General features: G+C 36.4%; 1 protein-coding gene across 2 annotated transcripts in view; it reads right to left on the bottom strand.

The window, feature by feature from the left end:
* Window positions 1-4,661, bottom strand: part of LOC149223082 (putative inactive ATP-dependent zinc metalloprotease FTSHI 3, chloroplastic) — a 108,117-nt gene extending 103,456 nt beyond the window's left edge. Inside the window, exons 1-2 of one of the 2 annotated variants that reach the window (XM_089385746.1) lie at window positions 4,349-4,661; window positions 2,273-4,088 (exon numbers count right to left, since the gene is read on the bottom strand). In XM_089385746.1, the coding sequence (XP_089241872.1) occupies window positions 2,273-3,532 (1,260 nt within the window). In that variant the 5' untranslated portion in view covers window positions 3,533-4,088; window positions 4,349-4,661. The remainder of the gene's footprint in view (window positions 1-2,272; window positions 4,089-4,348) is intronic. The other variant, XM_089385747.1, reaches the window with a different exon arrangement.
* Window positions 4,662-12,824: the final 8,163 nt, after the last annotated feature.

Below are 12,824 nucleotides of genomic sequence, written 5' to 3'. Positions count from 1 at the left end.
TCCCATGAATGAGCTCCTGCTTTTCTTTATAGAGATGGCTATCGGGATTCCGAATACCATGGGTCACCTTTTCTCTTAGTAAAGTGACTTTATAATATTCTCTTTTCTCAGTCACTTTTAATTAATTAACCCCCTCATGGCCCGCAATTAGTTTTAATTTGTAACCTAGGCTACTGAGATGGTTTCTATTGTCAACATTCAGAAAAAGGGGCACCACATCTTCTCTACCTTATTCATAGTACATACTCATCGAGATATTGCCTTTCATCTCAATTTGTGTTCTCAACATCTGTAAGAACCTTACGAGAATTACTAGCAAGTGGTCAAACATATTTTGTGCTATTTGAAGGGCACCACTCATATGGCTATTCACTATGTAGTATGAGGTCCTATTCATCTTCAAGGATTCTTGGGTGTAGAGTGAACCAATGCTCTTAATGGGCACCATTCCACCTCCGATTAATTATATACTCTTTGTTCTATACCAATGTCTTTGTGTTCTAAGAAGCAACAAACTATGGTTCTATCTTCTACGGACACTAAGTATGCTAGTGCTCTCTTTGATAGGAAGCATCTTGTCTCAACAAGAATGATTCTTGACCATTTGGGTCTTCCTCAAAAGGGCCTGACCCATCAACCTTATTCACAATCCTATGGATCATCAAAAATCTAAGCATGTTCAGCATTGGATGCACCATATCCACCATCTTTATGTTCTAAGACATATTACACCTGTCTTTGCTCCTTTAGCTGATTTGCTTGTAGATATCTTTACCAAATTTTCATCAAGGTCCACCTTAGTTGCCATTTAGGGGGGACGTTGTGCTATCATGGCATCTCTCTATGGCCTCTATTCAAACTAAAGGGGGTTGTTGGAATTATTAGTGCAATCTATACATATGGCCAAGGCTCATATATCATTATTACTTGTAATTATGGCTAAGGCCATATTCTTTATTCTTTTATTGTATTACTAGGCACGATTAAGCTCAAATTAAACTTGATACACAGGCTCAATAAAACTCTTGTAGTATGTACCCTTGTTTTGTAGGCCCATTACCCTCTTTAAGGGGCGACTCACTTGAGTTGTGTATAAATACACTAATCAAGCTCCCATTTGCATCATCACATATTGTGATATTCTTGATCTAAAATACCAAGAATTATAAGTCTAAGGGCACTTAATTTCGGCATTTTTCTCTCTCTATAACTATTGTTCTCATGTAAACTCTCTTGAGCTTTTAGAATTTGGATACACAGGATTTTTTCCAGCAGAACCCTTTCTAAGGCTTGGCATATAGAGCATCTCTACTCTTACATTTTTGTAATGTAGCATGAGTAGTTTTTGTAATTCATGTGTACATGTTATCTATTAATTTAATTTGAATAATTTGGTAATCGAACCACATTTTATTCCATTTAGATATGTCATTGCCTACAATTGCTCCATAACCAAGTAACTCCTCAGAATACTTGGATGTACCCCAGGGCCCGAACCTACCCAGGCACTCAGATAATGCATCTAGAGGAAAAGATCCAGATTCTACAAGCTCTTAATTGTCCAATAGACATCTCATAATGAATGTCATCTGCCACCTCTATGTCAAGACTCGCTTCTAAAATCTCACAGCTGAATTCTCAAAAACTATGCATTTGCAAGTTACAGAAGGAATGATGCTACAAGAAAGAATCCTTGTGATATGCATCAGGAATGATAAATAGAAAATAAAGAGCTGTGAATTTTAAGTTCAAGAAATACTATTGTTGGAAGAATAAATATTTATAGCATCTACAAAGAATGAGATAAATGGAAAATAAACCACGGTTAACGTGCATCAAGTATTCTTTTATTTTTGAACCTATGAAACATTTGCAGTTATGTAGGCCGGATGAGAGGAAACATTCACATCTACTTCTAATAAGATATAATCATAAAATAACTCATTTGAATATTTTTGTTGGTAAACTCATAGCTAACAAATCAACTTCATCGTGTTCACTAGGTCCATTCATATATAAGATCCACTCCTGGAGTGATATTATTCCTCGTTGCCCCTATACTAGAGGCCTTTGAGCATTTCAATAAAGAGAAACAGCTACCCGGGGTGATGCTATTAAGGAATAACTGGTCTGGATCTATAAATCGTTATGAAAAGTTCAAATATTGAATTACAGTAAGAATCTATTGGGGAGAGATGGAGAGATCGACCAATAAAGTGCAATATAATAGTTATTGATTAATAAGTATGGCACCAAAAGTGACCTAGCTTACCTCCATAAGCTCTGCCTTGGCAGCATCAACACCTGCAACGTCCTCAAACCTCACATCTTGCTTTCTTGACTGCCATTTTTGTGAAGATTTGCTGTAAGTGGAAAGTAGGCGACGTACTAACCAAAACAATGGGATTAGAGGTATCCAAAGGGTGACAAGTGTTGTGATCGTAATAATCATTAAAGATGCACCTAATGGTTGGGGAGCAGAGCTGTATGTGCTTTCGTGTTCTCTCATAAGACTTAATAGGTAGCTTTCGTCGTGTTTTACTTTTCTCGTAGAGTATTGCCATTTAGGAGCGTTACTTGGACCATTTTCCTTTTTATTTGGAAGTGCTAGATATGTCTTCTTACTTATACCGATGCCACTTATGTGATCTTCCTTTAAATGGGTTTCCGGTCCCCTGTCAGCTTCATCACTACTGGTCTCATTCACTGCAGTCAAGTTACATTGAGCATCATCTGCCATGTTTTCTTTAGAGAGCCATTTATCTGCAGTTTGAGGATGCATGTTATAAAATATCTTATGAGAACCTTCTTCAAACAGGACACTTGTTACAGTTCCGGCTTGCAGACTTCTCACAAAATCTGAATAAGGTACCATGACTGGAGAGGGAACTGCAGCGAGCTTGACGGCCAAATAACATATTCCCAGTACAGTTCCGACTGCAGTTGAAAGTTTCAACTGCCTTGCATATTGTCGCAAAAAAGCTATGACAGCTTCTACAATGGCAAGGGGTGAGCATTTCCTTAAATAGCCCAATAACATTGCCACTCTCTCTTGCAATCTGAAAGAGAGAAATTTCTTTGGATGATTATTAATTTTTTGGTCCTTCTCCTCAGTTACGGATGACTTACCCAAGCCCTCACTCTCTGTATGGCTTTGCTGCTCATATTTACACTGGATTCGAAATCTGTATCGTTTTGCACAAACTTCCTGCCTTGTACTATGAGTTAAAATCCTCGAGGAAAAACAGAGGCATTGTCTATCACATGAAAAAAACAAAGAAGATTGAAAGGTCCTTGACTCCTGCAAGGCCCGAACTTTAATAATCCTATTTTTTGCCAAAGGAGATAATGACAGACTTTGCCTGTCTATTCTGAAACAATCATCTGATCTAATCAGGTCATATTTTAGTCTGTAAGCTGTTGGAGACACATGCAAAAGTAATGGAGAAACACCCCAAGAGGCAAATTGATCCTTCTTAGTCTTACTTCGTACTGAAATGTGAATAGTAGCCAACTCTGGAAAAGTTGCCATTGTGGAAAAGTGAGGCACAAAAATACTCAGTAGATGCAGTTAGTACTTTCTGCCTATTCTTGCCAGATCAAAGTTGGAAACCTGCTATACGTGTGTTTACAATTTTTTATGGATGGACCCCACGGTCCATAACAAATATCAGTGTTACAATTACCCGTGACTCTTAGAATGTCTTCAACCATTTATCATTTATCAAACCTGTACATCCTTTGTGCAGCTGGAAAGTGCCAAGAAGTTGCCGATGCAGATGCTTTGATCTGTAGAAACAATGAAATGAGAATAGCTGCATATGTAGATTGCAAATTTACCATAGAATTGGCTATAACCAGTTTCCAACATACTATTCCAGCTGCAGGTATTATTTGTATAACTTTGGGACAAAAGAGCACTATTCCTTTGGCAGAGATTAGAAACAACCATGTTTTCTCACATAAGAAAACGCCCTAGAGTGACTCGCAACTTGTTCAAAATTATAAAACCCCGAACCCTAAGTCCAATTATTTGCAAAGTTAAACCCTCCATTATATGCTTCTTGAGAAGTCTTTCACTTCGCAACCTATATCAAGGCGATAAAACAAACTTCAACTCTCCAATGTTCTAAAATTTCCCAGTGGAAAGCCCACAACCCAGCAGAAAACATACAATGCACTGCAAGATGTATAATGTAATAGAGTGTGTTTTGGTTTGTTTTTACTGGGTAAAGATAAGGTGTTCGAAACCTCAAATTTTCTTCTTTAACTAGTGGCTGCTCTCATATCATGGTTACTGTGAGCAAATTGTTTCATTGAAAACGAGTAAGTTATTTCATATACTAACCCTGTAAGTAATTTTCTTTTTCGCCTGGCCTCACATTTGCATTTGAAGCACCGCCGCTGTTATGCGTGCATTTGGAAAACAACCCTCCTCATTTGTTTGTTTTGTGCTGAGAATCGAGTTTCGGAGGGATCAGGATAAAAGTTTAATCATTTGTTTGTTTTGTGCTGAGAATCGAGTTTCGGAGGGATCAGGATAAAAGTTTAATGATACTATGGCAATGATACTATGGCCACGACAACGTGGAATGAAGGAGAGGAGAGACAGTGACGTGGACAAAATCTTTGTCCCGTAGACCTATACTTCAATGCATGGAATATGGAATATGGAATATGGAGAGTACATTGGAGGTAGGATTATGCGGAGAGTAATCATGCATTTTATGATCAGAGCAAAATTTAATTTCCTTGTGAAACGGGACAATAGAAAAGCTTTCAAAGGTGTGTAATTTTGTATTTTTGGGGGCAATGGAATCGAAAAAACATTCCATTTTGGAATGTGATGTTCTTAAATATATTAGGGACATAGAGCTAGTTTTAAATATATTAGGGACATAGAGATAGTTATGGTAACATGTTTTATTTTGGAATGTGATGCTCTCACAGACATGAGAAAAAGTTATGGCAATATGTTAGCATCCATCTCTTGACAATGTTTTTTCAACAAGGGGATTGTTAGAAGGTTGCGCCAACTCATCATGAATTTAAATAAATAAAAAAGGGGGTTGAATTGAAAAAGGCAAAAAACAAAGAAGTTGATGGTCCTATAAACTAAAAAAAAATGAATTGAAAAGGCGAAAAACAAAGAGGTTGGTGGTCCCATAAACTATTTTTAGTCTCATAGACATTAAAATAACATTCATTCTTTGTTCAAGAAAGCACTTCAACTCATTCGTTGCATTAAAAAGGTGGCTTGAGAATGCTTGAGAATGTAAAGTAATTTATATTTTTTGGGACGGTCTTATCATAAGGGCCAAATGTTTTACAAAATTGGTTAACAAGAATATGAGTTCTCTCAATCGTTTGAATTATTATTTTCAAACTTAAATTTAAATGTCGATGGGAAAAAAATCAGTGAGAAAATCAAATCTCATGACCATAGATTCACTAAAAAAAGGACATGACACTCAAATATATTAAATCAAATCTCATGACCTTAGATTCACTAGAAAAACATGGCACTCACTTATTAATGATTGCCTATAAAACTTAAATCAAAACAATAATATTTTAACATTAATTACGCCGAGAGGCGCTCTACAACGCAGTGTGGGGGTAGATCTTACAGAAACATGTAAACATAAGCGTAAACATAAATGTAAATGTAAACGTAAACGTAAACATTTAACATGTAATGTTTAACATTTAACATTTTTAATCTAATGTCAACCCTATTTAAAAATTAATCTAATTATAATTATGTACCAACCTAGATCCATCTTAACTCTGGATCTATCAAGTGTTGAGAGGGATCAAATCTCTCGAAGTGTAAACCTCTTTTTTGAGTGAAAATCTTGAGGAAAGATTTGATCCCTCTCGGCGCTTGATAGATCCGAAGTTAAGATGGATCTAGGCTGGTTTCAGTCGTGTGCGACCAAGGAAAATCTATCGAAGATATGATTAATTTTATCAATAATATGTAAATACATCTAATATTAATATAATCATTTTAAATATGCTAAATATGTCTAAGATTAATCTGGTCATTTTAATTTTAAATTTTCTTAGTTACCTCAGTTTGTTGAGATGATAAATATTGTTAATAATTTTAATGATGAAATAAAAATCTTGAATGCAAAGTGACAATGTAATAGTATTGAATGACAGGGATGTGAATAATAAGAATGTAGTCAATTATAAATAGTCTTCATTGTGATCAATTTCAAACTATTTTCTTCTATTATTCTTATCGTCACCCATGTTAGTTTTGTCATCTTTTCGTATCGATTATATGAAAAGGACAGTTGAAATCGTAAACCATTTAAATCTTTAGCTCGAGATGTTGTAGTAAATATCACACCTTGTCTCTCTTGCTCTCCAATTACATCATCATACATCCAATTACACAAAATCATAAATCAACATTTACACTGAAATCAATGCATCTAATGTAAGCAATCAAATAAGATTAGAAAACAACTTCTACATTGAAATCAATGCATCTTATGCAAGAAATAAAATAGGATTAGAAATCAACATCCACACTGATATCAATGCATCTAGTGCAAGTAAGCAAAAAAGATTAGAAACCAACATCTACACTGAAATTATTGCATTTAGTGCAAGCAATCAAATAGGATTAGAAATCACCATCTACACTGAAATCAATGCAATCAAATAGGATTAGAAATCATTTACTTTGAAATCAATGCATCTAGTGAAATAAATCAAATATAATTAGAAATCAACATCTACATTGAAATCAATGCATCTAGTGCAAGCAATGAAATAGGATTAGAAATCACCATCTACACTGGAATTTATGCATTTAGTGCAAGCAACCAAATAGGATTAGAATCATCTACATTGAAATAAATGCATCTAGTGCAAGCAATCAAATAGGATTAGAAATCACCATCTACACTGAAATCAATGCATCTAGTGCAAGAAATATTCTTCCCTCTCTCCCCCCTCCATCTATATCTATATCTCCCTCCATCTCTCCTTCTTTGTTTCTCTATCTCCCACCTCCCCCCCAAACACACACACACACTCTCACTCCATATTGATCAATTTCTTTCTCCCTCCCTCCCTTTCTCCATCTTTCTCTTCTTCCCTCTCTTCACCTTCCATTAATGTCTTTATCTCCCTTTCTCTCTCTATATCACCCCCAAAACATACACTCTCTTTCTCCATTCTATCTATCTATCCCTTCCTCCTCTCTCTCTCTCTCTCTCTCTCTCTCTCTCTCCCCCCTTCTCCCCGCTTCTCTCTCTTTCCTCATGTTTTCCTCTCTCCCTCTCTCTCCATCTTCTTTATCACTCCCTCTCTCTCTCCACCTTTCTCTCTCTATGTCTTTCTTCTTAACTCCCTCTCTCTCCCCCTCCAACTTCATCTTTTTTTCCCTCCTTCTCTCCACTCTCTCACATCTTCTCTCTTTCTTCCTCTCTCTCTCTCTCTCTCTCTTTCTCTCCCACCTCTCTCTCTCTCTCTCTCTTCACCCTCCAACTCTGTTACTATATGTTGAAATGTGCAACAAGAAATGCTAAAAATAACACTGATATAAATAGCAGTTCAGCCATTGGAGATCTTAGTAAAAATGGGTGAAAAGTGAAAGTGCTAAAAATAGCTTTTCTAAAAATAGCATTTTGGGATCCCTTCTTATTTTAGTCAGTCCCTAAACTAAACATAGGAAGTAAACTTCGAATTTGATATTAACAGCAGTTTGAAAATTAATTAATTAATTCATCTTGAGTTAATTAGTTAAGGAAAATCAAACTTGAAGTCTATGTGAGGACATGCAATAATTTCTCCTTTGATTGAGGGATTTATCCATCAGTTAAAGAGATAAGGATGAGTTGTAAATACTGAGTTGTAATTAGTTGGCTCAGTTAACTGAGTCGAGTCCAGTTAGATTAATTTAACAGTTTGTTAAACTAATGAGAGTTCAGTTAGTTAATGCTTGCATGCATGTAACCACTGTGTTTCAGAACTGAGTATTCACTCATGGATAACTCATGCATGTCAGTTCAGTCAGAGACCCAGTTGAGATCAGATGGAGGGACAGTATACTATCATACTATCAGTTGCTAGGATATTCCTTGGTGAATATTCCTTGCATGCAGAAGGAATATTATTCCTTAAGGATTGTGCAGTTGGACCTGAGGTTACAGTGAGTGTGATGAGGCCAATTCACACATGTGATATCATTGGACCCCAATCAAAACTGCGCAAGGGAATAGGAGGCTTGGAGGGCTTAAGGAAGATATATTCTATGTCCATTCAGTCTGTGAGCTATATTGTTTGATTACAGAGATAGCAAGATAGCTTGAGAGCTGATTCTTTTTGTAACTTGAACAAGATTTCCACTTGTATGATAATACAAAGTTGGGGTTTTAGGCCGGTGCTTTCCCCAGCGATATATCTTCTGTGTTATGGTTGATTACTTCTCATTCTCAGTTATATTTGTTCATGCTTTATGATGCTCATATATGTTTAAGCTTCCGCAAATTTTATGGTAGAAGTAGATCTAGTATTATGGTTTAGGACATTGCATATATCAGGAGATCTACAGTGAAAATTCTACACTATATCCCTTCCTCTCTCCTTCACTCTCCTTCTCTCCCCCCTTCCCTCCGTCTCTCCTTCTTTGTCTTTTTATCTCACCCCAAACATACACACTCTCTCTCCATCTCTCCCTTGTCACTTTCTCACTCTCTCCACTTCCCTCCCTCTCGCCCCCTCCAACTCCATCTCTCTATCCCTCCCTCTCTCCTCATCTTCTCTCCTTTTCTCTCCTCCCACGTCACTCCCTCTCTCAAGTGCCAAGAGGAGGAGGGGAGGAGAGGGATGGAGTTGGAGGGGGAGAGAGGGAGGGAAGAAGAAAGAAATAGAGAATGAGAAGTGGAGAGAGAGTGTGTGACAAGGGAGAGATGGAGAGAGAGTGTGTATATTTGGGGGTGAGATAAAGAGACAAAGAAGGAGAGATGGAGGAAAGGGGGGAGAGAAGGAGAGTGAAGGAGATAGGGATGGATATAGTAACAGAGTTGGAGGGTGAAGAGAGAGAGAGAGAGAGAAAGGGAGAGAAAGGAAGGAAGAGAGAGGATGTGAGAGAGGGGAGAGATGGAGGGAAAAGGGATGAAGTTGGAGGGGGGGGAGAGGGAAGTAAGAAGAAAGACATAGAGAGAGAAAGGTGGAGAGAGAGAGAGAGGGAGTGATAAGGAAGAGGGAGAGAGGACAGTAGGAGGAAAGAGAGAGAAGTGCAGGAGAGGGAGAGAAGGGCAAGAGAGAGAGAGGGAGAGGAGGAGGGAGGATAGATAGATAAAATGGAGAAAGAGAGTGTATGTTTTGGGGGTGATATAGAGAGACAAAGGGAGATAGAGATATTGGTGGAAGGTGAATATAGGGAAGAAGAGAGAGATGGAGAGAGGAAGGGAGGGACAAAGAGATTGCTAAATATGGAGTGAGAGAGTGTGTGTTGGGGGAGGGGGCGTGTGAGGGGGGAAGGTGAGATAGGGAAACAAAGAAGGAGAGATGAAGGGAGATATAGATATAGATGGAGGGGGGGAGAGGGAAGAATATTTCTTGCACTAGATGCATTGATTTCAGTGTAGATGGCAACTTCTAATCCTATTTGATTACTTGCACTAGATGCATTTATTTCAATGTAGACGATTTCTAAACTTATTTGGTTGCTTGCACTAAATGCATAGATTTCAATGTAGATGGTAATTTTTAATCATATTCGATTGCTTGCACTATATGCATTGATTTCAATGTAGATGTTGATTTCTATTATATTTGATTTCTTGCACTAGATGCATTGATTTCAATGTAAATGATTTCTAATCCTATTTGATTGCTTGCACTAAATGCATTGATTTCAGTGTAGATGGCGATTTCTAATCCTATTTGATTGCTTGCACTAAATTCATTAATTTCAGTGTAGACGTTGGTTTCTAATCTTATTTTCTTACTTGCACTAGATTCATTGATTTCAGTGTAGATGTTGATTTCTAATCCTATTTTATGTCTTGCAATAGATGCATTGATTTTAGTGTAGAAGTTGTTTTCTAATCTTATTTGATTGCTTGCATTAGATGCATTTATTTCAGTGGAGATGTTGATTTATGATTTTGGGTAATTGGATGTATGATGGTGCAATTGGAGAGCAAGAGAGACAAGGTATGATGTTTACGACAACAACTCGAGCTAAATATTTAAATGGTTTACGATTTCAACTGTCCTTTTCATATAATCAATATGAAAAAACGACAAAACTAACAAGGGTGACAATAAGAATAGTAGAAGAAAATAGTTTGAGATTGATCATGATGAAGAGTATTTGCAATTGACTACATTCTTATTATTTACAGTTTCTATCATTCAACACTATTACATTGTCACTTTGCAATGAAATTTTTTATTTCATCATTTTTCATCATTAAAATTATTAACAATATTTATCATCTCAACAAACTCAGGTAACTAAGAAAATTTAAAATTAAAATGACCAGATTAATCTTAGACACATTTAGCATATTTAAAATGATTATATTAATATTAGATGTATTTACATATTATTGATAAAATTAATCATATCTTCGATAGATTTGTCTTTGCCGCACACGATTGAAACTAGCCTAGATCCGTATTAACTTCGGATCTATCAAGCCCCAAGAGGGATCAAATCTATCGAGGTGAAAATCTTTCCTTGAGATTTGCACTCAAAAAAGATGTTTACACCTCGAGAGATTTTATCCTTCTCGTCGCTTGATAGATCCAAAGTTAAGATGGATCTAGGTTGGTATAAAAAGTGCAAAGTAATGTCTTGTGCCAGATAAATGATAGATCGCTGGAGCTTTACGTAAACTTGAGATTATATGTTGATTATTATTTTTATTTATTTCAATAATATAATTTTTTAGATTATAATTTATATTTATCAAATTATATTAGTAATAAGTTGAACACTTACTTACAAAAGATATATTCCAAATAATATACTGAAAAGTTTTTATGATAAAAATAAATAAATGTCAGAGGGTAGCTTAGTCCAATGAAATGTTTTAAAAATGGTTTTTTAATAATATTCAAAAATAAATATTTATTTTTCAAAGTTAAACATTATAAGTTACTTTGGTTAATGCTTAAGTTGCATTGGTCAATGCTAAACTAATAGTGGTTAACGAGCAAATCGATTGCTAAAGTCGTGCCTCTGTAAGGGCTAATAAAAAAAAAAACAAAACAAAATGACTTTAAAAACTAGCTATATAATATTTAAGTGCAAATGTAATATGATTATAGAACAAAGCAAATGTAATATTTTATTTTGGAACATGGACCATGGTATAATAATATGAATTTTGGGAAAAAACATTTTTTGTTTAGGTGTCAAATTATTTGAATATAAAAATGTCAATGGTTTATATATCATGTTGTTTAATATCTAAAATTCATATTAGAAACACAAGTCAAGGTTAACTATGAAAGTGATTAGCTTACATAAAAATGTTTTTTGTTTTTCTTACGCTAGTAAGAAAAACACACCATAGTTTATAGTAGATAAATTGGGTATTGGTGAAAAACATTTCGATGGAGAGCCTGCGTTTGGCTTGTCACCTAGGCATGCAAGCCTAATCGTTGCTAGATCAAGTCGCCTACCTCTCTGATTCGCAGATTTCTCGTTCAATCTAATTCACGCTTTTGTTGATTCATTAAGTGTTGTGATCAACTCATTTCTAGCCGAACAACCAATCGTGGCTGAGTCAGCCCATGACTTGAGCCTCTTGAGGGAGATTACTACCTTCAACTCCCTTGTGGCCTCTATCCCTAAGTTTCAGAGATTTGGACCAGCTCGCTTTGTGAAAAAGATTTATGTAATCCTGAAGATCGATATCAAAGCTCCTCAAGCTCAAATTTGAACCCTACAGTTAGCAAATCGGGGTCTTATTGGGTAGTATATGGGTCTTTGGCCCTCCCCCTACGTCGTCCAGACATGGATTAAGAAGAACTGTAAGCCTCTCATCCAGGGAGAAGTTGTGTCCTCCTTTTGTGGTAAGGGTTTCTACACCTTCTATTTTGAGAACAAATTAGATCAAGATCTAATCTTCAGGAGCAATCCTTATTTCATGGGAGCATGAGGTCTTTATTTGGATCGATGGAACTCCAACTTCAATCCAGACTGTGATATCCCTACAGTTGTCTCAATCTGGGTAAAGCTTCCCAATTTTCCCTTGCATCGCTAGAATGATGCAACCTTCAGATTGATTAGAAATTCCTTGGGAAAATATATTGATTGTGTTGATCCGAAAGACGGTTTATTTATCTATGCACGTATTCGTGTGGAGGTATATCTAGACAAAGGAATTTTGATTGCGATCAATCCCTGCATGGATAATTGGTCACACATTCAAGAAGTTAACTATGACCAACTTCCTTTTAAATGCAAAATTTGTCATGAATATGGGCATTTTGAAAAAGGATGCCCCAAATCGCAAGTTGCCCAGAAGCAGCAGGCAGATCAGAATGAGCAATGGCAATAGGCAAATAGAAGAAGAGGAAATATTTTCCAACAAAATCAACTTACCCAAAATACTATAGCTCTCATATCTAAGAAGGGATAGAGCTCGAAAAAGCCAAATCCACCCACTAGAGGTTCCAGTCAAGAGTGGAGCTCAGGAAACGAAGGAAATTGTTTTGCAAGCCTTTCAAGAGTTCTAGAGGAAGGAGAACCGTCTCATCATGCACCCAATGAACCTCCACCTGCTCAAAGGCCATATCCTCAATTGTCTCAGCTCTCACAGCAGCCAATGAATCCT

The sequence above is a fragment of the Pinus tabuliformis genome, chromosome Q (assembly GCF_031772625.1).
Source record: "Pinus tabuliformis cultivar Carrire ecotype Pingquan chromosome Q, CPIR1, whole genome shotgun sequence".
Classification (NCBI taxonomy): Eukaryota; Viridiplantae; Streptophyta; class Pinopsida; order Pinales; family Pinaceae; genus Pinus; species Pinus tabuliformis.
This window is presented reverse-complemented; position numbering and strand designations above follow the sequence as displayed.